Genomic DNA, 22,837 nt, shown 5'->3' on the forward strand with positions numbered 1-22,837 from the left:
ATAGCAACTCGAGTCAGAATAGTTCGGAGGTCTGACCCAAGTTTGATGGTCATAGCTTGAATGGCCTAGGAGGAGATAGAGTTTAATTTTTAGTCTCAGAAGAAGAATAATATAGAAAAATAAAAATAATAATAATAAGTTTAATAGGATAACAGTAGTCTGGCTTGCTACACAAGCCAGCCTAATAATACTAGAATTGTACATTTCCTAAAGGAAATGTGAATGGGGTTTGCGTGGCAAATCGATGGGGTACAAAATGGTACTAAACTGGGCAATAGCACTGGAAAGGTAAGAAATGGTGGTTGCTAGGATGTTGCTAGGCGGTTGCTAGGGTATCCTGAGTGGTTGCTAGGTGGCTGCTAGGGTGTCCTGAGTGGTTGCTAGGTGGTTGCTAAGGTGTTGCTAGGTGGTTGCTAGGGTGTTCTAAGTGGTTGCTAGGTGGTTGCTAAGGTGTTGCTAGGCGGTTGCTAGGGTGTTCTAAGTGGTTGCTAGGTGGTTGCTAAGGTGTTGCTAGGCGGTTGCTAAGGTGTCCTGAGTGGTTGCTAGGCGGTTGCTAGGGTGTCCTGAGTGGTTGCTAGGTGGTTGCTAAGGTGTTGCTAGGCGGTTGCTAGGGTGTTCTGAGTGGTTGCTAGGTGGTTGCTAGGTGGTTGCTAGGGTGTTCTGAGTGGTTGCTAGGTGGTTGCTAAGGTGTTGCTAGGCGGTTGCTAAGGTGTCCTAAGTGGTTGCTAGGTGGTTGCTAAGGTGTTACTAGGCGGTTGCTAGGGTGTCCTGAGTGGTTGCTAGGTGGTTGCTAGGCGGTTGCTAGGGTGTACTGAGTGGTTGCTAGGTGGTTGCTAAGGTGTTGCTAGGCGGTTGCTAAGGTGTCATAAGTGGTTGCTAGGTGGTTGCTAAGGTGTTGCTAGGTGGTTGCTAGGGTATTCTGAGTGGTTGCTAAGGCGTTGCTAGGCGGTTGCTAGGGTGTCCTGAGTGGTCGCTAGGCCCTTACTAAGGCGTTACTAGGCGGTTGCTAGGTGGTTGCTAGGCGGTTGCTAGGGTAATTTGGGTGGTTGCTAGGCAGTTGCTAGGGTACCTTGGGTGGTTACTAGGCAAGCCTCACATACATGCCTGATGAAATATTTATACTTAGTGAGCATTTCTAGCAAGTTACAGTATTTGGCTAGTCAATATTAGCATGTAGCTAGTCACTGCTAGCATGTGTAGCATATAGGAAGTTCCGTTTGCTAGCATGAGTCAAACGAGCCAATCCCCAAGTCTCTACGATGTTCCGATGCTGAGATATAGCTGTTGATGAATGGTTGCTAGGGTAGTCTGTTTTGTTGCTATGGGCGAGGTTACAGAGTGAACTTGAATGTGGTTGGCTGTCCAAGTCAAATGAGCCAACCCCCAAGTCAATAGGACACTGCTAAGCAAAGATATGCATGTAGGGCAGTTATAATGGCAGTCTATGGGACCAGTTTGGGGGCGTGGCTTGTGAGATTCATTATCATATTGAGATGCTCATTGGTTGTCTGAGTCAGATGAGCCATCCCCCAAGTCAATAGGACACTGCTAAGCAAAGATATGCATGTAGGGCAGTTATAATGGCAGTCTATGGGACCAGTTTGGGGGCGTGGCTTGTGAGCTTCATTATCATATTGAGATGCTGATTGGTTGTCTGAGTCAGATGAGCCCACCCCCATGTCTCTATGACACTCCTATGTAATGTTATAGATGTGTGACCTTTATAATGGAAGTCAATGGGATCTGCAATGGGACATCCCACCCCATGTTAAGTCAATGGGGCAGTTATTAGGGGCTTTAAATGGTTTGGGGGGGCGTGGCTTGTGAGCTTCAAAATCATATTGAGATGCTGATTGGTTGCCTCAGTCAAGTAAGCCAACCCCCAGGTCTGTATGACACTGTTATGTAATGTGATTGACATGTGAGTCAAGAAATGAATGGGAGTCAATGGGCCATGTAAAGTCAATGGGGACCCCTTTGGGACGTCCTAGCACCCCAGGAGTACAACTTATACCCCTTTTTGGGGTATGTTCTCATACAGGCTGCAACCCCCTACAGATGTTGCGAATCCCATAATTCTACGAATTTCACACTTGGCGCTATAACGCTTTAAAGGTGTTTCCATTTCGCGGCGCGTTTAGTGCTCTTCTAGAAAAATGAATGGGAGTCAATGGGCCAATGTAAGTCAATGGGACGACTTTGGGACGTCCTAGAGCCCCAGGGGTGCAACTTATACCCCCTTGCGGGGTATGTTCTCACTTAGGCTGCAACCCCCTACAGATGCTGTGAATCCCATATTTCTATGAAATTCACACTCGGCGCTGTGATTCGTCAAAGTTCGGCTCAATGTTAAGTCTATGGGATTTTTGGGGGGGTTTTTTGGCCCCTGCGGGGCCAAAAAACCCCCCACCCCTTATAAAAGTCATAGCACACCATTCCCGATAAGACCGCACGATTTGAGCCCACTTTCAAGGGTCTGGGACGAAAGCTGCGGGACTAGTTACGCGCCGAAAAATAGGACGGAAGAAGGAAGAAGAAGAAGAAGAAGAAGAATAATAAACCACAATAGTAAGAATGGACTTTGCCTATGGCAAACCCCATTAATTAAGTTTAATAGGATAACAGTAGTCTGGCTTGCTACACAAGCCAGCCTAATAATAATAAGTTTAAGTGAGATAACAGTATGTTGGCTTTTCAAGCCACCATAAATATTTCACTTAAAGTCTCTCCAGATAAAGATTGTTGCCTGATAACATTAAAAATAGGGCATTCCACAAGAATATGTTTTACAGTTTGGTTTTTGTTGCAATATAAACATTTTTGGTTTTTTTCTCCTTTAAGTAAATATTCATGTGTAAGTCTTGTGTATCCAATGTGGCATCTTCTATAAACAATCTCATCATGTCTTGACTATATTTATACAGATGCCACTTACAAACACTTAATTGTTATATTTTAGTCCCTGTCAATCAAATAAAATTAAATTCAAGTTTATCTGTATACTGCCTTTTACAATAACTATTATTCAAAACAGCTTTATGAAAGGTGTGCATAATAACATACATTATACTCAAATTCAGACAAAGTTAAGGTGTTTGTTGGGTGGACACAGCTGTCAAGCGTATATAGTAATCTGCAGTCTATAGTAATCTGCAGTAATCTGCAGTCTAACAATATAATGTACTTTTTCAAAAAGATGACGTATTTTCTGCTGTTTTGCTTATCCTTCTGTTTTGCTTAGCCTTCTGCTGTTTCTGCTTATTGTGTGCTTATGAAAAATGTATGCTGCAAATGAACCTTAATCACTATGGGACCTGACAAGATGAGAACCAAGGGAAGTTAAAGGGAAGTTGCTGTAATATCACAACTCCATTGGGAAACTATGAAAGTGCTTGCCAAACAGATTATGTGGGCCATGTAGAACATTCAACAAATGCTGGGTAACTTACAACTTCAGACACTGTGACCGCGTGCAGTTGCAGGGTTTTCTCGGCCTTGAATTTGCTTCAGACGTTGACAAACTGTAATAAAGCACATGCAGGACTTAACCTGTGATTACTGGTAACTTTTGTTGAGCTGGACTGATATATAAAGCAATCATGTGGAGCTTGGCTCACCCGTTGAGTGAGAGCCTGGCTTGGGCCTGGCTTGGAGTGGCTGTGGAGAATGTGGAGCTGCTGGTCAAAGTCACAAATGCAGGCTGCGGGATCTAGGAGGACAAGCAGAGTGAAACTATCACACAAAAATTAATAAAAACAAACATGTACTTCCTGCTGCGTGACTGATATGCAAACCTGTGTGACGTATGGGGCTGGCAGCACAGCGTACCCCACATTTCCAGAGCCGTGGGCAGGGGCGAGCACAGTGCCTGGTGGCAGGTTGGTGAGGTTGGGCTGGATCTGTGGCAGATGTGTGGCTGGCATGATGAGACGCTGAGGGGTCTGACTGGTGGTCACCACCTGAGCTGCTGATGACAAGGGTTTGGGTACAACCTAATGACAAAACATGTGGGGGAAAAAAAATCATTATTGAGACCAAAATTGGCAAGATCATCTGTAACGATGTCACATTACTGCTGTATGTGTGCAGGGAATTAGGCATTACTATGTATACCTGTTTGACTGTCTGTGCCGGGACAATTGGGACAGACATCCGTACTGCAGCATTCATCATTACTGGCTTGGCTTTGTAAAGAGCACAACAGTACATTTTTGGATTGTTAAATTCACATATGAGACAATGACTATTCAATAAATATCAGTTCATCCACTACATAATCAATACTATATGAAAAGACTTATGCATATGTAAATACTTAACTGAACATTTTGAAAGACTGTCACAAGGGAACCATAAAAATATTAGTTAACTTTATTAAGATAATAGGGTATATGTAGAAGGATTTACATTTTTGGTAAACAAGTTCAAGCGATTCCGGTGAACTGTATGCCGTTATAAAATTGTCACGTTTAAGTCTGTTTTCTTTATGAATCAATAATCTTCACTGTCTGATTGATATACAATATCAAGTGCCTCAGACTGGACAAGAAGCACTGAATAAATGGTGTTCTGCACCATGTCTTTAAATGATGTTAATTTTTTTTACTCCAGTATTTTCAATGGAATCCTGCTGGTCCTGCGTTTTACAACTAAATGAATGCTGAAGTCTATTTAACTGATTATATTTTAATTGCAACATTTTAATTACAACATCCATGCTGTAAAAGGAACCGTATAAAATTAAAAAGTCACACCAACGATCACTGGAAGTTTTTCGGTAGGGGAAAAAGAACACTAGCTTTGCATATACCCCATTACACGTTACAGAAGTGACAACCATATTTAGGGACTCAGTCCCTAAATGAGATTTAATCATTTTGAATAAAAATGTATAATAATGTTGTGTGTGCTAAAAGTACTCATCGTGTAATCATCGCTAGGCTCAGACATGTTACACATTTAGTACACGCAATACTGTGTAAAAGCAAATGAAAATATATTGATCTACGCATAGAAACAAGGATGCATTTCTTTCCTTTCAAACGGGATGCGGATGGAGGACTCACCACCCGCACGTGACTGTTTCTAAGCGGTGAAGTTTTCCAATGTTTTGTTTAGTAAGCACGGTACGGCTTCAGATCTAATCAGTCACGAAAGTAATAATCAACAGTGTCACATTTGTATTTGCTAAAATCGAACACAATGTTGCGCTTGGCATATGTGTTTATTGTTGTCTGATGAATGTTTTTTGATTTTAGACATGGCTGCGGCGAGTCAGCAATTGCTCTAATATTAAATAGCCTATTTTACCAAAACTTTTCACTAAGTTATTAATATTCTGTTCAATATTTTTTAATGCCAAAACGAATGCAAAAATACAGGTTGTAATTTCATTTAATGTAGGCTAGTATAAATAAATAAATAAATGAATAAATAAAAAATAAAACATATTTTAATAGCCTTTATAAATAAATATAGGCCATACACATCTATAAATTAAACAAAATAGGTTATTTTCTAAAAAATTCACATGTCCGTGTTTATCATTCTATCGAATTAAACACAAATAAACAAGTATGTATATTCTGTGTATTTGAAGGAGCTATTAATGCATGCACTGACAAAATAGGCTATAGATCTGTCATGGTATACAACTACTAAGTATTATTTGACAGCGTCGTCACTGGCAATGCAAACAAACTGGATACTTACTTTTGGTTTAATTGGTCAATATTAAGTGAAATGACAGGAGAGTGCAGGTGTCGATTGTAAATGGCATCACTTGCAGAGGAAGCGTGTCTGAGAGTGCAAGCCCGAGAGTGCACGTCTGAAGGTGCAAGTGCAACTCTGCAGCCAGAGCCTTCTCAATTTTCTAGGCTGATATGGCTAGGAACTATACTCTTATTACAGTGTAATAATCAAAAAACTTTGCTGCATGGGCTGCAGCAAGTGCAATTATATCACACAGTGCCTAAAATAGTCCCTAGCACCAAGCCCTACACACACCACCCACTAGAATCTGTATAACATCGAGTCTACTGCAGTAATGGTACAGAAGCAAAGTTCTTTGATTATTACGCCAGAATGAGAGTATAGTTCCTATACATATCAGTCTAGAGGTCAGCACAGTTTAGTTCAAACACTAAATAACAGGGTTTCTGCAGATATCATGTCAAATTTAAGACTTTTTAGGAACTTTTTAAGATCATTAAGTATTAAATTTAAGACCTATATAGCAATATCAAAAACACGCATGCACAAAGAGAAAATGCAAAATCACAAAATTAGTGGTAAAATAAATGTATTCAAACTGAACAGTACAGAAGACAGGTTAGATCCATTATTGAACTACAGAAAAAACAAACAAACATCTTAAGGCTGATTTATACTTGACGCGTTCACCATGGAGATATTCTTTTAAATGACGAAACGGAAACGGACAGTAAAATCAGACTGATAAACAGATAAGTAGAAAGCTTCTGGAACTAGGTCATATCATTAATATCATTCAAGATAATTGTTTTTAATTCTTTTTATAGTTTCTTTATAAAGATTTTTTATAACCATTTAAGTTTTTTAAATCAAATTGTTTTTATCTAAATGAAAATCAATTGTTTTAATCTAAATGAAACATCACATGCTTTCAGACAGATCTATCTATTAAAGTTAAATATTAATGGCAAGAGAACTTAGGTAGCTCTACAATTAAATTTTTTATTATGGCAGGATTGAAAACAGAAAATAATTACACTTACTAAAAATACTGACGCTTTTTTATTTTTTATTTTGCCCACTTAATAATTCACACACTAGCATCTGGCTAGTTTAGTTATCACCAATAAAGCCTAGAAATTGGGCATCGATATATTGTAAACTGATAGGTTCATCTATTCTGTTCCAGTAATTCACAGTCTTCCCTAATTTCCGTTTAATGAAGATTTTTTCAAAACATTTCTAAACATAATATTTTTAATAACTCATTTTTAATCACTGATTTCTTCAAACTTTGCTATGATGACAGTAAATAATATTTGGCTAGATATTTTTCAAGACACTTTTTTACAGCTTAAAGGAACATTTAGAGGTTTAACTATATTAACTACGCAGGTTAGGGTATTTAGGCAAGTTATTGTATAACAATGGTTTGTTCTGTAGACTATTAAAAAATATATTGCTTAAAGGGGCTAATAATTTTGACCATAAAATGGTATTAAAAATTAAATAGCTGCTTTTATTCTAGTTGAAATAAAACAAATAAGACTTTCTCTAGAAGAAAAAAAAAATTAGACATACCGTGAATGCTCTGTTAAACATCATTTGGGGGCTAATCAAATGGGGGGCTAATAATTCTGACTTCAACTGTATCAAAGACATAATTTGTTACTTAATTTTAGTTTGTGACTTGAAAATTCAAAATTGTAATATATACATTGTAAAACCTATGAGTGGTGAAAAAACATTCTGTAATAGTAAAACTACCTGGGTCTCCACTTTTGCCAGGGCTTCTTTTTTTGTTTTACAAACTTATCCCTCTGGTTTTTCCAAACTTTTACAAAAACTTTCCACCTTTCCCACTGCTGTTGCAATTTCTAGCCAAGAATTATTGGTCATCTGGTTCTACTTCTCCCTATGATCACGCACGGACAGATTATAAAGATGTTTGTATAGTCATACCCGTTTCAGACAAAATCTCTTCAAAGTGTTTCATATTCAACTGAAACCAAATGTGGCACCGCGCGAACTGTTCACCAGAGTCTTAAAACATTTCGTGACCTCCACAAACACAGCTATGACTTCACATTCGCCGCGCGCAGTGATTTCAATAACAGAAGGCTGAATAGCTATTGTCAGTATAGGGCATGTTGGTCTTATTTGTAGTTGTAATAGCACAAATTACAATTGGACTAGTGAAACAAAGAACTACATGAAACACCATGAAAACCTAGCAACAACAACAAAAAAGACTTTAAATGAGCATTAGATGTAGCGTTACACACATGGACATCGAAAAAATAAGACCTGTGCAAAAATATTTAAGATTTAGAACAGCGAATTTAAGTCTTTTTAAGGCCTTAAATTTCCATTTTTAAATTTTAGACTTTAAGACCCCGCGAAAAGCCTGAAATAAACCACCTGATTGTACTAATTGAGTTCTTTAGGTTTGTTTGAAGTGTGCTGAAGCAGGGTTGGAACTAAACTGTGTAGGACTGCGACTCTTCGTAAACTCAGTTTGACACCCCTGGTCTAAAAAATAGCAACTATTCAATTTCTGTCGGTTTTAGTGCACAATGTAACTACAGAAGAGTCTAGGCTAAATTTAAAAAAATGATCAAAACTCCTTGGCCATTTTTGAGCAGGATGCTTATGGTCTAATCCGATTCAATGATCTATGCTAAGCTAAGCTACACTAAAAGTGCTTCTGCCAGTCAGAATGGATTTTTAACTCTGCTAATGGTAACATTTTTAACTCAAGTGTGTCCTTTAGGAGTGTATGACTGTGATATACTGACCTGGCTGTATGGAGGGGTTTGTGTTGGTGCTGCCACCTGTCTGTACGGTGCTGCTGCCGGTGGTCGCTGTTACCAGACGAACATAATGGAAGCGGCTGCCTGGTACCTGGATCTGCTGCACATTGGGAGGTGTGGTAAGGGGGATGATGGTCTTGAACTGAGATGTAGGAACCGTAACAGTCTGCACCGGCTTTACTGTCTGTACATGGAAGACAGCATAAATATGTAGTTTGTACACAGTGTTGCTTTACAAGTAAAAAACATTGGTAAAGAGGATGGGAATGGTAAAATCTATCCAACTTTTCCCTACAACCCATGATGCTTGAGTGAATTATGGGATTAACTTCAGTTAAACTGCAAGCAATCAGTGAAGGGCTTTCAAAAACAGAAGCTGATCTGCCTAACATTAAAAAGGTGGCTTGATAGAGCCAAAAGATTTTTTAGCCAAAAGAGAAAAACATGAGCTAAAAAAGGCGCAACATTGTTCAGCACACTGGTTTCACTTTCCCTCCAGCAGTAGTCACTATGCAACGTGAATTAACTTTCACAGCAGATGCGGAAAGTGCTGCACTATGAAACCCATTCAATTCAATGGCTCGTGCTGCACAATGGTGGTTTGTTGCCATGCCAATCAAAGTGCAGTAGCAGCAGCATGCATCACTGTGGGTCACAGTTTCAAAAGAGCTGAATGTTCCACACAGTACATACTCAACAGAAAAAGCAACGTCTGGTAAAAAAAAAAATACACCAACAGGACATTTTTATGTAGTATACTTATTCCTACTGCTTGCAATAGCAATACAGCACTGTCATGGCAACAATGGTGAATGATGCCTTTCAACTTCTTGTTGAAATTTGGTTGTTGTTATTTCTTAAAGTCGGGTGTCATGGTGGCGCAGTAGGTAGCGCTGCCGTCTCACACCAAGAAGGTCGCTGGTTTTAGCCTCGGCTGGGTCAGTTGGCATTCCTGTGTGGAGTTTGCATGTTCTTCCTGTGTTGGCGTGGATTTCCTCTGGGTGGCCCGGTTTCCCACATAGTCCAAAGATATGTGCTATAGGGAAATTGGGTGAGCTAAATTGTCCATACTGTACATGCGGGTTTGTGTGTATGGGTGTTTCCCAGTGATGGGTTGCGGCTGAAAGAGCATCCGCTGCGTAAAAAATATTGTGGATAAGTTGGTGGTTCATTCCGCTGTGACGACCCCTGATTAATAAAGGAACAAGCCGAAAAAAAATGAATGAATGAATGAATATCTATAAGTCATCAAGTTAAAAAAAAAAAAAAAAAATATATATATATATATATATATATATATATATATATATATATATATATATATATATATATATATATATATATATTTTACAAATTACTACTTTATTTTTAATAAAATAACAAAGGCTTTAGAATTTTTTTGCCAAGTGCATCTAGAACTTTGTTGGTTTCAGCACAGAAGTTTCATTTCTGTGCTTCTCTACACTCAGTAAGACTGCAATTAATCGAAAATTCAGTTCCGATTTCGATTTTTGCTTCTAACGATTATGAAAAAAGCTTAATTGAGATAAAAACGATTATTGCATCATTTACTGCCCCTTTCCAGTTGTATGCATTTGTTGCTCCGCAAAGCTCAGTTTCACGTGAAAATGACCAAGCATGTACTGTGATGTAACTTTTGCAGCACGGGATGCGCATCATTCATTGATGTACATTTGAATCATTTGTGTTTTTAAAAGCACGAGCACAGCACACACACATCTAAGGTCATCTTAATGTGAACGCTACAATTGTCATATACATGCAAATTTGTGTCAAAAGTCGTGTTCAGTGCTTATTCACATTCACCCTCATTTGTGTAATAAACAAACGAGTTGAGAATCAAAAGACATGTGAAAGTGAAAGCATAAATCTGAACTGTACTGCTCTTAAAGTGACAGCGCGCAATATTCCTGCTACCTACTGTTTTAATCATTAATCAAACAACAAAAGGACAAAAATCACTCTCTGCTTCTAACTGAAGGACTTTTGTAGCTAAAATTCAAGTTTTTTTCTTACAGTGAAGATGCTTAAAGCAGTTTGTTTCATATTTTTATTCTTTTGTATTTATTTTCTTTTCTTATTTACAAATATTAAGAAAAATAACTGTATGTATATACAGTTGAAGTCTGAATTATTAGCCCTCCTGAATTATTAGTGACCCTTTTCCTCAATTTCTTTTTAATGGAAAGAGATTTTTTTTTCAACTTGTTTCTAAAAATAATCAATTTAATAACTAATTTCCAATGACTGATTTCTTTTATCTTTGCCATGACAGCACATAATATTTTACTAGATATTTTTTCAAAATTTTGCAAGTGCGATTCAAAGGCTTAATTAGGGTAATTTGCCAAGTCATAACAGTAGTTTCTTTTGTCGACAATCAACAAAATCTATTTCTAAAGGGGGCTAAAAATATTGACCTTAAAATATGTTTCAAAATATTTAAAACTGCTTTTAATTCTAGCCAACATAAAACAAATAAGACTTCCTCCAGATAAAAAAAATATATATTATAGAAAATACAGCGAAAAATTCCTCACTCTATTAAACATAATTTGGGAAATATTTATTAAAAAAAATATTTTACAGAAGGGCGAATAGCTTTGACTTCAACTGTATATTGTTTTGAATAATCATGACTACAATTATGACCAAAATAATCATGATTATGATTTTTCCCATAATCGAGCAGCCCTAGCATTCAGCAGACCAAAAATAAATCCCAAAACCCAAGACTAGTCTTTCTACACAAACATTATGGATGTCCTGAAAATTGTGGTACTGTAGGACATACAAAGTGAAAATAATCTAGAGTTTCAAAAAAAAAACTTTGGCCAACAGATATGCTTGTGATACTAACGCCACATTGAAATGAAGCACTTCTAACTCATTCATTAGTCTCTATTTACATGGAATATTTGTAGCACAGTCTTATTATTTATTATTATTAATCGCCTTTTGAATAGACCTGCCCCAAACCAGAAGCACAGCTTATAATCTGAAATAGTATTCATGTGCAGAAAAAGGTTGATGTCAGTTTGTTTTGTGAGCAGTAGAGATGAGCAAACCTGTGTGGTGGACTGGCTGCTTCCTGCTTTAGCTGGAGAGGTGACGGCAGATTGCTGAACAGTGAGGATCTGCTGGCCCAGAGCCACATTGAGCGGCAGAGTCACAGACTTCTGGGGGGAGTTTGAAGATTGACTGGTCACCGAAACCACAGTCAGCTACAGAGGAGAAAATGAAGGAAATGTTCCGTAAGTGTGGTTATATAGGAGGAAAAAAACACTGAAGTTGGACATTGAAAAGACTTGAGACCTTGCTGGGAGACTTGAGAGGCGAGATGGCGACTTTGCTGTTCGTGGCGGCATTCTGTGGCACAGTACTGATGGTCTCACCAATGGCTATGGTGCGTGGAGGCGTCAGTGGGGTACTCTGGGAAACAACTCGGCCTGTAAATAAAGGAAAGGGAAATATTTTACAGTTGTAAACTGTGCTGTTACTTGAGTTATGTTTCTAAGGACAGACAGAAGATTACCGGTGACTACAGGAGACACTGAACCCGGGCTACTCAGTACTTTATTGTTAAGAGCCTTTGTGATGATGAGCTTTGTTATCATTGGTCCAGCTGTAGACACTGGGGGCTTCTTTGTGATCTGTGAAGAAAAATATAAATGATTTCACTTAGCTGTGATAAACTCTGAACAGGAAGCAAAGGTGCATCTTCATCATAAGAACATAATATTAACAGTTTTAGGGACAGTACACCCAAAAATTAAAACAGACTCACCATTTTTTACCCCTCATGTGGTTCTAAACCTTTGAATATCTTTTTTTCTGTTTAAACAAAAAGAAGATATTCTGAAGAATGTTGGAAACTGAAAGCCATTAACATCCATAGTAGGAAAAAAGATACTATGGACTTTAATGTCTACCATTTCTTTTAGACTATCTTCTTTTGTGTTCATTCGAAGAAGGAAAAGTCCAACAGGTTAAAGTTAAGGGTAAATCAACAGTGATAATTTTAATTTTTGGGTGTAACTATATTTTAAAACATGTTAGAATCATTAATTTAATAAATTTGCACTTAATAATAGAATTTTTCCTCTAAAAGAAAAAAACCTTAATTTTGTATTAATTTAAATAATTAAATATCTTATTTTAAAAAGCTATAATAAATGGTATTTACTTGTTTTAAAAATATTTAAAATAAACAAAATATTTGTTAATAAAATAATCAATAATAATAATAATAATAATAATAATAATAATAAGAGCTTTTCTATAGACATAACTAAAATGTAAGATTTGCCTAAATAAATGTTTAAAAACAAAAGCTACAACAATAACTCACTTCATAACGCACAATAATGAAAAGGTATTTCCTCATAGTTGGACTGACATTTGACTAAACATAGAACATTAAAAAGAACGCTAAAATATTATGATTAATACAAATAATCTTTAGAAACTCACTTTAAAAATACATAAAGTGACATGTTTCCCTCATAAAAAATTAAATATGGCATTAAAATAATTCATTTTAATAATAAACATAAAAAACATTTCCTTTTAGTGTTAAGAATCACAGTAATAAAATTATCTATTTGTATTTTCTGTGCTTGAAAGAAGCAACCTGTCAGCGGTAGCAGTTAGAGAATCTATATTATATAATACCATGCTGCTACTTATAACCCTAACACATAAATATTACACAATTTATGAGAAACTGTGCCCAAATGAACAATCATTGCTATAAGTCACATTAAGGTGTTTAAATACACTTATCACAACACAACCAATAATTTGTCTTCTGTTTTATTTCTCCAGCATCTACATTAGCAATAGGGCTGCAAAATATAGGAAAATTATGACATTGCGATATTTTGTTTCTTTGCGATATACACTGCGTTATGAATACAGTTTCATCTGATAGCTTAAACAGCTCTATTTGCAAAGTATTTGTTAATTTTGAGATTATTCTGTAGGGGAGTGAATCATTCATTAAATCTATAAAAAATTAAGTTAAAAGTGAAATATACAGTGCTTTCTGGGGAGTCTAACAGTATTTAGGTAATAAAATTTTAAATTCTAATACAAATTAAAACTATAGACTATTTTAATGTAGTGATGTCTTTGGCCGATGAACATTTCCTGCTTGTTGTCAAACTATTTCTTAACTGTAACAAAAGTCATATTCTTATTTATCAACACGTAGACCTTTTGGGAGTCTATGATAATTAAAAATAGATTACAAAATACTGATTACCACTGTAAAAAATCTGATTACATTCTTAATTACTTAATGTAAAAATTAATCAGATTACTAATTACTTTAAAGCTACTTTTAAAGCATATAAAATATAACTATAAAAATACAAAATAAACTGCAGCTCTTTCAGCAAGTTAATATATTCACACAAAAACATTGCAATACGTTGATCACAGCAGCTCTACATTTTCAAAATACTTAATTAAAAATACCTAAAGAGTTCGTCCAAAACTTAAAATTATCTTATCTTTCACTTGTTCCAATCCTATTTGTCTTTTTTTTATATAGAAAAAAAAACTGGATACTGACATCCAAAGTATGTGTTTGGGTGTTCTGTGTTTGTCAGAGGCAATTAGTTTATCTAAATGTACATATTCCAAAGGATGAAGGTGATCGGTCAGTTCTTGTCATGTGACTCATGGTTTTGAACTGAGTGCACCTGAGAAATGCGAGTGTGTGCAATATGCACTCCCAATATATGCGCGAGCGCAAAAAAGACGCAAAATGTAAATGGTCCCATAAGCAGCTAGCTACACTTCTTTACACATTCAGAAAATACCTTCACTCCTGATCCTGCACATTTTTTTTTATTTAGCCTTTTTAGGTTGTGTTTGGCTTTCGTGATTTTGGGTGCTGGTGCCCTCCTTGGTGACTAATATTGTCGTAGAATCCTTTCTATTCAAGTGCTTGAACAAGTTGCTGATCGAGTTAAAAGCAGTCGAATGATATTTAGAGACTGAACATAAACTGCATTTCTCAGCAATATTTGTGTTTTTATGCTCGATAAAATCAAAATAAGGTCTGTATTTCCATTTGAAGAAGCAATCCCTCTTAACAGCAGCTATTTCAGCTCACATTCTCCAGCAATATAAAAGCGCATGCTTATTAAATGACAATGCAACAGAAAACGTGATTTAAAAGAAGCATTTTTTTTCTTCCAAAAACCATATCTGTAACACAAGTTAATTACTTAATGTCACACATCACCCTTAAGTGTAATTTGCTTTCAAAGTATTTTTACAGTTCGGTTTTTGCAATCTTTATGTTTACGATTGCGCTCCCTTTGTAGTGCACTTTAAAAACATTGATATCATTTTGAACACAGCTGTGGCTCATGACAAAAGCTATAGGTGACCTATTATTTAAAAGCGGAATTTATGCTACGTCTCCAAAGCTTGTGAAAACAAAAAACATAGCCTACGTTAATGCTTTTAATTTAGTGGGTTACTAAGTATCTGTACTATATATGACATGGCCCTGTTGGTTAGAACCTTTCTGCAGTGTTTCATGCATCAAACAGTAAAAGTAGACTTTTCAAAAAAAATAAAAATACAATATCCTACTTATAATTAGAATTAGTATTAATAATAATAATAATAATAATAATAATAATAACAATAATAATCATCATCATTATCATCAACAACAACATCATTATTATTAATATTATTTTTTAAAGTAAGATTTTTTCTCATTTCATAATTAATATTAAATATTAAATTTCATTTCTTAATGGCCTCATTATGTATTTATATGATTTTTATATGAGATGCGTATCAGGTATCAGAATACGCATTAGGTTTTGTAAGTGATTTTATGTTTTAGAATAGAATATGTAATGTTCTCAATAATATTTGTGAAGGAAACATTGGTCCTATATGTTCCATTTGCATATATTTCAATTAATATGGAAGACGAGTGCATGTTTTTACCAAAACTAATATTGCACTTATTTTAATTGCTTGTACGTGTAAAACAATATAATTTGCACAAAGAAATTATGGAGTTTTTCTCTAGAGAAGTTGTTACCACCCCGTTTAGAGCATCATTATGGACGATTTACGTTATAACTAACGTGGTTCTAACAATGGATCTGCGACAGAGCAACTGCGTGTTTTGGGAAGCACTCGACACTGTATCGTCCTTTTCCCAAACGATGCATCGTACTATAAGAGCTCAGCCGCAAATTACGTGATTGTTTGGGAATGCACCCCTTTCAAGACCATTTTATTATTTACGTCCCTCAAAATTGTCTACAGACTCCATTGGATAAATATCCAATACAATCCATTTTAATGTTACAAATGGTACAATCACTTGTGCCTGAATACTTTAAATTCTCTTATATATTAAAAATATTTAAAAAAATCATAAACTCTGTGGCTATATTGTGTAGCTCTAATTAGCAATATTACAGTGTAAGTCTGGGCGGAGATTACCCACCTGCAGTGTCTTGAGGTGCTGTGCCTGCAGTGGTGTGGATGAAGCCACCAGCTGACTGGCTGAGCTCACTGCGATCACAGGCTTACCCATCGCCGTCACCATCTTGATCTGCGTGGGCTGGCTCTTGGCATCACCTGAGCCCTGGCTGGTGGCCGGCTTGTTCCAAGCGTGGGGCAGAGCCAGCATAATGGGCTGCCCTGTTTTACTGAGCCCGGCAACCAGCAGTTTCTGGCCCTCCTGCTTTATCACTGCGCCGCCCGGAGACTTTCCATCTGCCGCCACTTTATTGATGATGAGCTGGTGGTTTGGCGGGACGGAAAGGCTGGGAATTTTGGGGAGGGTCGGAGTGGCGTTTTTTGTAGTGGTGGAGGAGGATGATGATGGGGTGAGTAGGAGTTGAGTTGTGGAGCTGGTGGTACTTTTAGCATGGGTGGAGATGGCCTGCATAGACGCGGTGGTTGGACAAATGCTAATGATTTCAGGCACCTCTGTTTCCATTGGTACCTGCGCCGACTCTGGGGCAGATTGGGGCGGAGGGGTAAGATGTGAAGCAGGCGGATCTTCATCCATTGCCTCTGTATCCATGATCTCATCAGGGAGGAGGCTGTTGAGCTCAGGAGACACCACATCCATTCTGCAGAGTTACCGAAAACACACTGGAGAAAAATATAGATACATATGAAACAAAGTTAGAATATATCAGTGATCAAGTATGAAAAAGTATCATGTGCACTAGACAGACAGATAACCGGTCTCAAGGTTTGCTGAGAGGTCTGTTTGAAAAGGTCAAGGTTTTAAAAACGCAGAATGTTTCTGTTATATTGTTTCCAAGTAAGGATTCAACAATTAAGCGATTTCCCTATTAACCGCGATTGAATTCGTCATGGTTAATTATTTGTAAAGGCCTCTCAACACCGTAAACAGAGTTATGCCAACTGTGCGCTAGTTTAAAGTTCCAAAATTGTAAACTGAGGCTAAAACCCACGCACACAGGATTAACTATGGCTGAGGCTCTTAATTAAGGGCCATTCAGATATCGCGTCTTATGTGCACGCAAGTTTGTTATTTTCAGTGGAGGTGCGCGTCTTTTGTGCGAAAATTGGCGGGACGCAACACGCTCACACACACTTTCCAGGCAAACCTTGTTGAAAGAATGACATGAACGCACTGTGACAACTGGAACAATCAGCTTCATACTTCGTATAGAATATGCACATTTCTATTCCAAAGAGAAAAAAATAATAATGAAAAATACAGAACAATTTTGCAACAGATTAAAAGTGCCTTTCAGACATCGGTTCAGCAGCCATTGACTACATTTGTTCTCTCTAAAAGAGAAATACCTAGCTAATATGATTTACATTAGACAAATACATTTTAATTATTTAGATTTATTTATGCATTGTTCTGTCATTTATTTTCAGTGTAAAATTATTATTTATGTTCAAATGCCAAAAACTTTTTTTCACTTATGTTTAAGTGAAAAGAAAAATGGACTATTGTTTGTTTTTTATTTTTATGCTGTATTAATTGGTTACTAAACAGCAATAAACAGCACTTTAAAATAGTGTTTTAAAATAGCATAATAATCGTGATAACCTTGAAACCGTGATTATTCCTTAGACTGTAATCGTGCTATTAAAATCTATAATCGTTGCATTCCTATTCCTAAGGTACTGTATTTGTTAAGTTTTGTCTATTTATTTTTTTAAAGGAAATCAGTGTTTTGAAACTAATAAAGCAGAAGTAAATGATTTATTTGAATAATTTAGTTTGACATGTTTACTGTTCCAAAATATTATAAATGTTTTCTAAAATGAAATGTATTGTGTTCAATGGGGGAAAAAAGTTGTTGTTTTTTACTAAGACATTTTTTTAAAGAAGTTATTTTAGAGAAGTAGTCACAATACTGCGATATTTTTATCCAAGGTTATCATACCGTCAGAAACATATACCGCCCGAGACCTAATGTAAACTACTAAAACAGTACTAATATTTGATTACAAATACAGTAATATTAAATGCAGTTTTTAAATATATATTCCTAGTTTTTTGTTTTAAAATACTAAAAAATAATTTATGAGATTTATTGGGCTTTTGAAAAGTAATTTATTTTTTACTCTAGAGTCATTCTCTGAAGACAAAGTTTTTTTTTCCAAAGATGAAAACAGTTGTGATGCATACTTTTGTTTAATGCAAACAGTTTGTCATGCCCTATAAGAAAATATGGCTATTTTATATATTTTTGTATTTATATGTTTTTTGTATGGCCCAATACAGAAATTCTAACCCAATATCTGTTAGTTTTATTTAAAATATTATTCTATACATCTCATTATAATTATTATTTTACATTTTTTATTTGTATTTTTGCCCTAAATATTGTTTTTTATGCAAAAATTTATAATAATATTTTTGATTCAGAGGAAGAAAATGTGAACTAATTTTGTTATCTGTTGATAGACTGGAACAACTGATGTGTGACTGATTCTTTATTTTTGATACTGTAACTGACTATTATGCATCAATAAAAAAAGAAATTAAACTACAATATTGTATATCACTAAAAAGCCAAATTTTTAAACGCTTTGACTAAATACAGAAATATTACATGATTCACATGATTAAAAACATTATTAAAATAATTCTATTTTTACTTTAGTGTGTGCTGTGTATATTAAATACATGCATGCAGCCGTATATTTGAGTTATTGTTTCATGCCTTTACTTGTATGTTAATTGTTTAGAATACAACTGATGTAAACATATATTTTTAAATATTTGATTTGCATATTTTTTTTTATTTTATGTATGTTTACTATAAATACATAGTAAATATGCATAGCGCTCACACCCATATATTATGCTAACTAACTTATTTTGGATGCGATTACTCAAGAATGATCAATTCCAGATTTAAAATGATCTTTAATGCCGGGAAAATAATATCCAAACATTCTTTATATTAATATTTAACTTCCATTTTGGTTTAAAATACTGTAATGTAAATATACATTTAAAAAGACCTTTAGTTTACTTTTATTTTCTTCTTTCTGTCTTCACAGAAAAAAGCATTTCCTTGTTCTGTGGCATTAACTGTGATTATAACAAAATAAATTAAGCATTTTCAACCATTGTGCATTTTAAATCATCAGTGGTGTTTATTTGTCTAACAAACACAGCTTGATTCCATTATTTTCAATGTTAACTCAAATAACCACAATCTGAGAATGAATCAACATTTACACCCATAGCAACCTCAAAAAAAGTTCAGCACTACTGCAGTTTATGAGATGTAATATTAAACATCACCACTCTGTTTACTGTAAATGTACTACACTTAGAATGGATATTTTGTTAATATTACATATGGACAATATAACAATAGTCATGCGTTTAAACTACATAACTTCTTTTTTGCCCTCTGTATAAGAGGTCTCATGATATAAATCACATAAAACTAACGTTACTAGTTGGTTATCTAGTCAAGTAGACCACTCAAATTCCTAATATTTAGTAAACACTGCTCAACACGAGCGACGCGACGAGTTGTGTCGCGTCGCATCCAGTGCAGGCGATCTGTTTATGTTCGGCTGCTATGTGGCTAACTAGCACAGCGGCTAACCAGCAGTTAACACACAGTAATACATAAAACAGCCGCAACAACTAACATGAACTAGCCATGGTTTGCTTCAGAAAACTATTAATCGGTAAACAATGACAGTGGCTGGAAAAAACGTTTCACAAAATAGTGGTTTAAAAACACAACTCAGAAATGCACTTCTATGTATGCGTTTAATCGCTAAACGTTTTACCAGTTTTACACGGGTTTTATACACAGTTAAACAGCAATAAGCCTCTTTGTGCATGCCTGAGAATATAAATGTGTGTATAATTCTTTACCTCAACAGTTAAAAACAAGCCTGTCAGTTTCACATCAGACGGAGTTTGTTGGTATTCGACGCGTCTGCTTTCCTGTCTATACTGATGCCATTAAAATATTCATGTGTACGCGTATATTCAAGAGTTTTTGCAGATAGGGATGTTTGTCTCCAGAACGGAGTCCTGTTAAAAGGAGTTAAGCGGGCTGCGTGTCTATTTCAGGCCGGGCTTGGATTTCGAAAGATCCGCCATTTTCATCTCGTCATCAGTTCAGACATAACAGAAACAGTCGCAGGACAAGAGGAAAAAACAACAAGATTTGTTGTTTTGTCAGAGTTTGAGCTTAAAGAATGAGTTAGACGTACAAAGGACCGTCACTGTATTCGTTTTGAGACTTAGAAATATTAATCTGTCAATTTTCGTTCAAAACCCTCATAGGTTTTTCTTCACTGGAACAACATTGCATGATGGTAATCTGAATGACATCCTTGCCATTCACTCTCAATGCATATTTTGCTATTCCGTGAAAAATGACGTCATTCTTTGTAGAAGAAGAAAAGTCAGTCATGCAGGTTTTGAACAAGGGTAAAACTCATTACAATGTTCTCTTTATCTTGACGCATGCTATTATTACACTTTATATATCTTAAAGTGTACAATTACATCTATGTACACTAAAACAATTTAGTGAGAGGTGTGGTCCACTAAAGTATTTTATTTGTTAATGCTAAAGAGCAATAACTTGCATTATTTAGCGTTTATTAGCCTTAGTTAATAGTCGTTTGCTTATTTAATTAGTAATGATACAGTTGGACTGATGATTACTGATGATACTAGTTCAGTTCCATTAGATGACATTTGCATTAAGGTAAAGTTGGTTTTATATTCACACATTCAGACTTTCATAAAGTTATTTTCTGCAAATTCCAAATAGTTTAACCATATTAGCAGACGATGGCTATCAGAATACAACAATGTCCACAGTCAAATAAACTAATGCTAATGTTAACGTAGTCATATTTATACGTGTAAGTTACGAATATAAAACCCAACTTAACCTTGATACTTACTAATACAATGTTCAAATGCAAAAGTTGTATTTGTTGACGTTACGTTAACAAAGATAAAGAAATTGCTCAAAAAATATTTTGTTATCTAATATTGACAAATAAAACATTTGGCAACCGTTAAGTGTTACTAAATACATCTTAATTCATACAAAACGTATGATCTGAACTATGTAATTCCTGATGTTTTAATTAATGATACAAATAGATGTACTATTACACGCATACAAGAAATGAAAACCTCTCTATATTTACAGACATTTAATAATTTTGCTAAGCAACAGCTCTCCGCAAGACTAAAATGACAGGCGCAGCTTGCTGTCATTCTCTGGCAGGTAAAGCCTAGGGTGCTAATCAGTTAGCCACTATTAACTCCTGCAACGCATCAGCCCTTTTTAAAGCTTCATATGAGTTTTGTCTATGTTGCAGAAGATGAGCAATTATTAGCAGCGATTATTCGCGAGCGCAGCTGTGTGTGTGACGCGCGGTTGAGGCAGTTCGCGGACGGACATCAGCTGACGCGCACATACACACTCACACATATATATACATACAGTGTTAGCAGCTCTGCTAACTAGCGGAGATCATATTGCCCCTCGCTGAACACCCACCCGAGCCCAAAGCACTCCTACACGGGGTCGAGATGAGTGTCGAGACGCTCTTCTGAAATCCACAACGTTTTCTGCTCGATCACGACCTGCTCGGTCCAACTCGGGGCTGCATCCTGTCGATCATCCGCTCTCAGACGAAGACGATTGTTTAAAATACCGCGCCGAGCGCCATTTCACCTCTAACATCCCATAATCAAACCACGCCTTCGTAGGAAACAACACATGACGTCACAACACAACTTCCGCGCAGATTTTTTACTGTTGTATTCTTAATATTTCATATACACAAATGCAAATTTACAAACCAGAAACCCTTCTTTTACATTTTTCCTACTGAAATGCAACATTATTTTAAGACTAATTCTAATTCTGTGACAAAAATGACGTTAAAACAACTGAAGTTTTTAAATTGTTTATTATTATCCCAGTAGTGCTTTATGAATGTAGCTCCTTTGTATGTTATTGTTTTGCTTCTAACTTTATTCTTTGTATGTACCATGACTGTAATTTTTGCATTGCGCATAATTAAAAATATATATTTTTACTGATGTTCATAATTGTTATTTTTCCTGTTTATCTAAATCGTTATCTGAATTGCACAATTTTCTTAGTTATTTAAATGAATTATTTGTACATTACAAAATGTTTACAACAACAAAAGTTTACAAATTTGGGAATTGTAAGAGAACACTCTTCAAGTGTCTTTAAAGTGTTTATATTAATAATTTTAATACATATTACAATTAATTAATTTTAGAATTTTGCGTCTAAAATTAGTTTTCTAATTAACTAATTCATTTGAATTTTCATTATTCAACTCTTTAATAAAAAAGCAAAAGAATGGATTTTTACTTGGAATATTATGATAATTATTTTAGAACTGACCCAGCCGAGGCTCAAACCAGCAACTTTCTTGCTGTAAGGCGATTTTGCTACCCACTGCGCCACATATCTATTTATATATTTTTATATATTATATTATATTATATTATATTATATTATATTATATTATATTATATTATATTATATTATATTATATTATATTATTGTAAATTTTCTATTACACTAAAACCTGAACCACACTGTTCCAGTTACTATGACCATTTATGTGAAGCTGCTTTGACACAATCTACATTGTAAAAGCGCTATACAAATAAAGCTGAATTGAATTGAATTGAATTCATTTATTTTTTATTATTCATTCACGTTTTATTCATCTAAGGTGGCCACAGCGGAATG

At 35.5% G+C, this 22,837-nt stretch overlaps 1 protein-coding gene across 5 annotated transcripts in view; it reads right to left on the minus strand.

The window, feature by feature from the left end:
• The window catches only part of lin54 (lin-54 DREAM MuvB core complex component), a 42,455-nt gene extending 20,655 nt beyond the window's left edge, over positions 1 to 21,800 (minus strand). The window contains exons 1-10 of one of the 5 annotated variants that reach the window (XM_087269573.1): positions 21,542 to 21,800; positions 16,039 to 16,694; positions 12,082 to 12,199; positions 11,862 to 11,995; positions 11,615 to 11,770; positions 8,511 to 8,709; positions 4,114 to 4,184; positions 3,795 to 3,992; positions 3,618 to 3,709; positions 3,450 to 3,521 (exon numbers count right to left, since the gene is read on the minus strand). In XM_087269573.1, coding sequence (XP_087125699.1) covers positions 3,450 to 3,521; positions 3,618 to 3,709; positions 3,795 to 3,992; positions 4,114 to 4,184; positions 8,511 to 8,709; positions 11,615 to 11,770; positions 11,862 to 11,995; positions 12,082 to 12,199; positions 16,039 to 16,671 — 1,673 coding nt within the window. In that variant the 5' untranslated portion in view covers positions 16,672 to 16,694; positions 21,542 to 21,800. 5 annotated transcript variants of the gene reach the window in all.
• Positions 21,801 to 22,837: the final 1,037 nt, after the last annotated feature.

The sequence above is a fragment of the Danio rerio genome, chromosome 10, assembly GCF_052040795.2.
Source record: "Danio rerio strain M-AB ecotype USA chromosome 10, GRCz13ab, whole genome shotgun sequence".
Taxonomy (NCBI): Eukaryota; Metazoa; Chordata; class Actinopteri; order Cypriniformes; family Danionidae; genus Danio; species Danio rerio.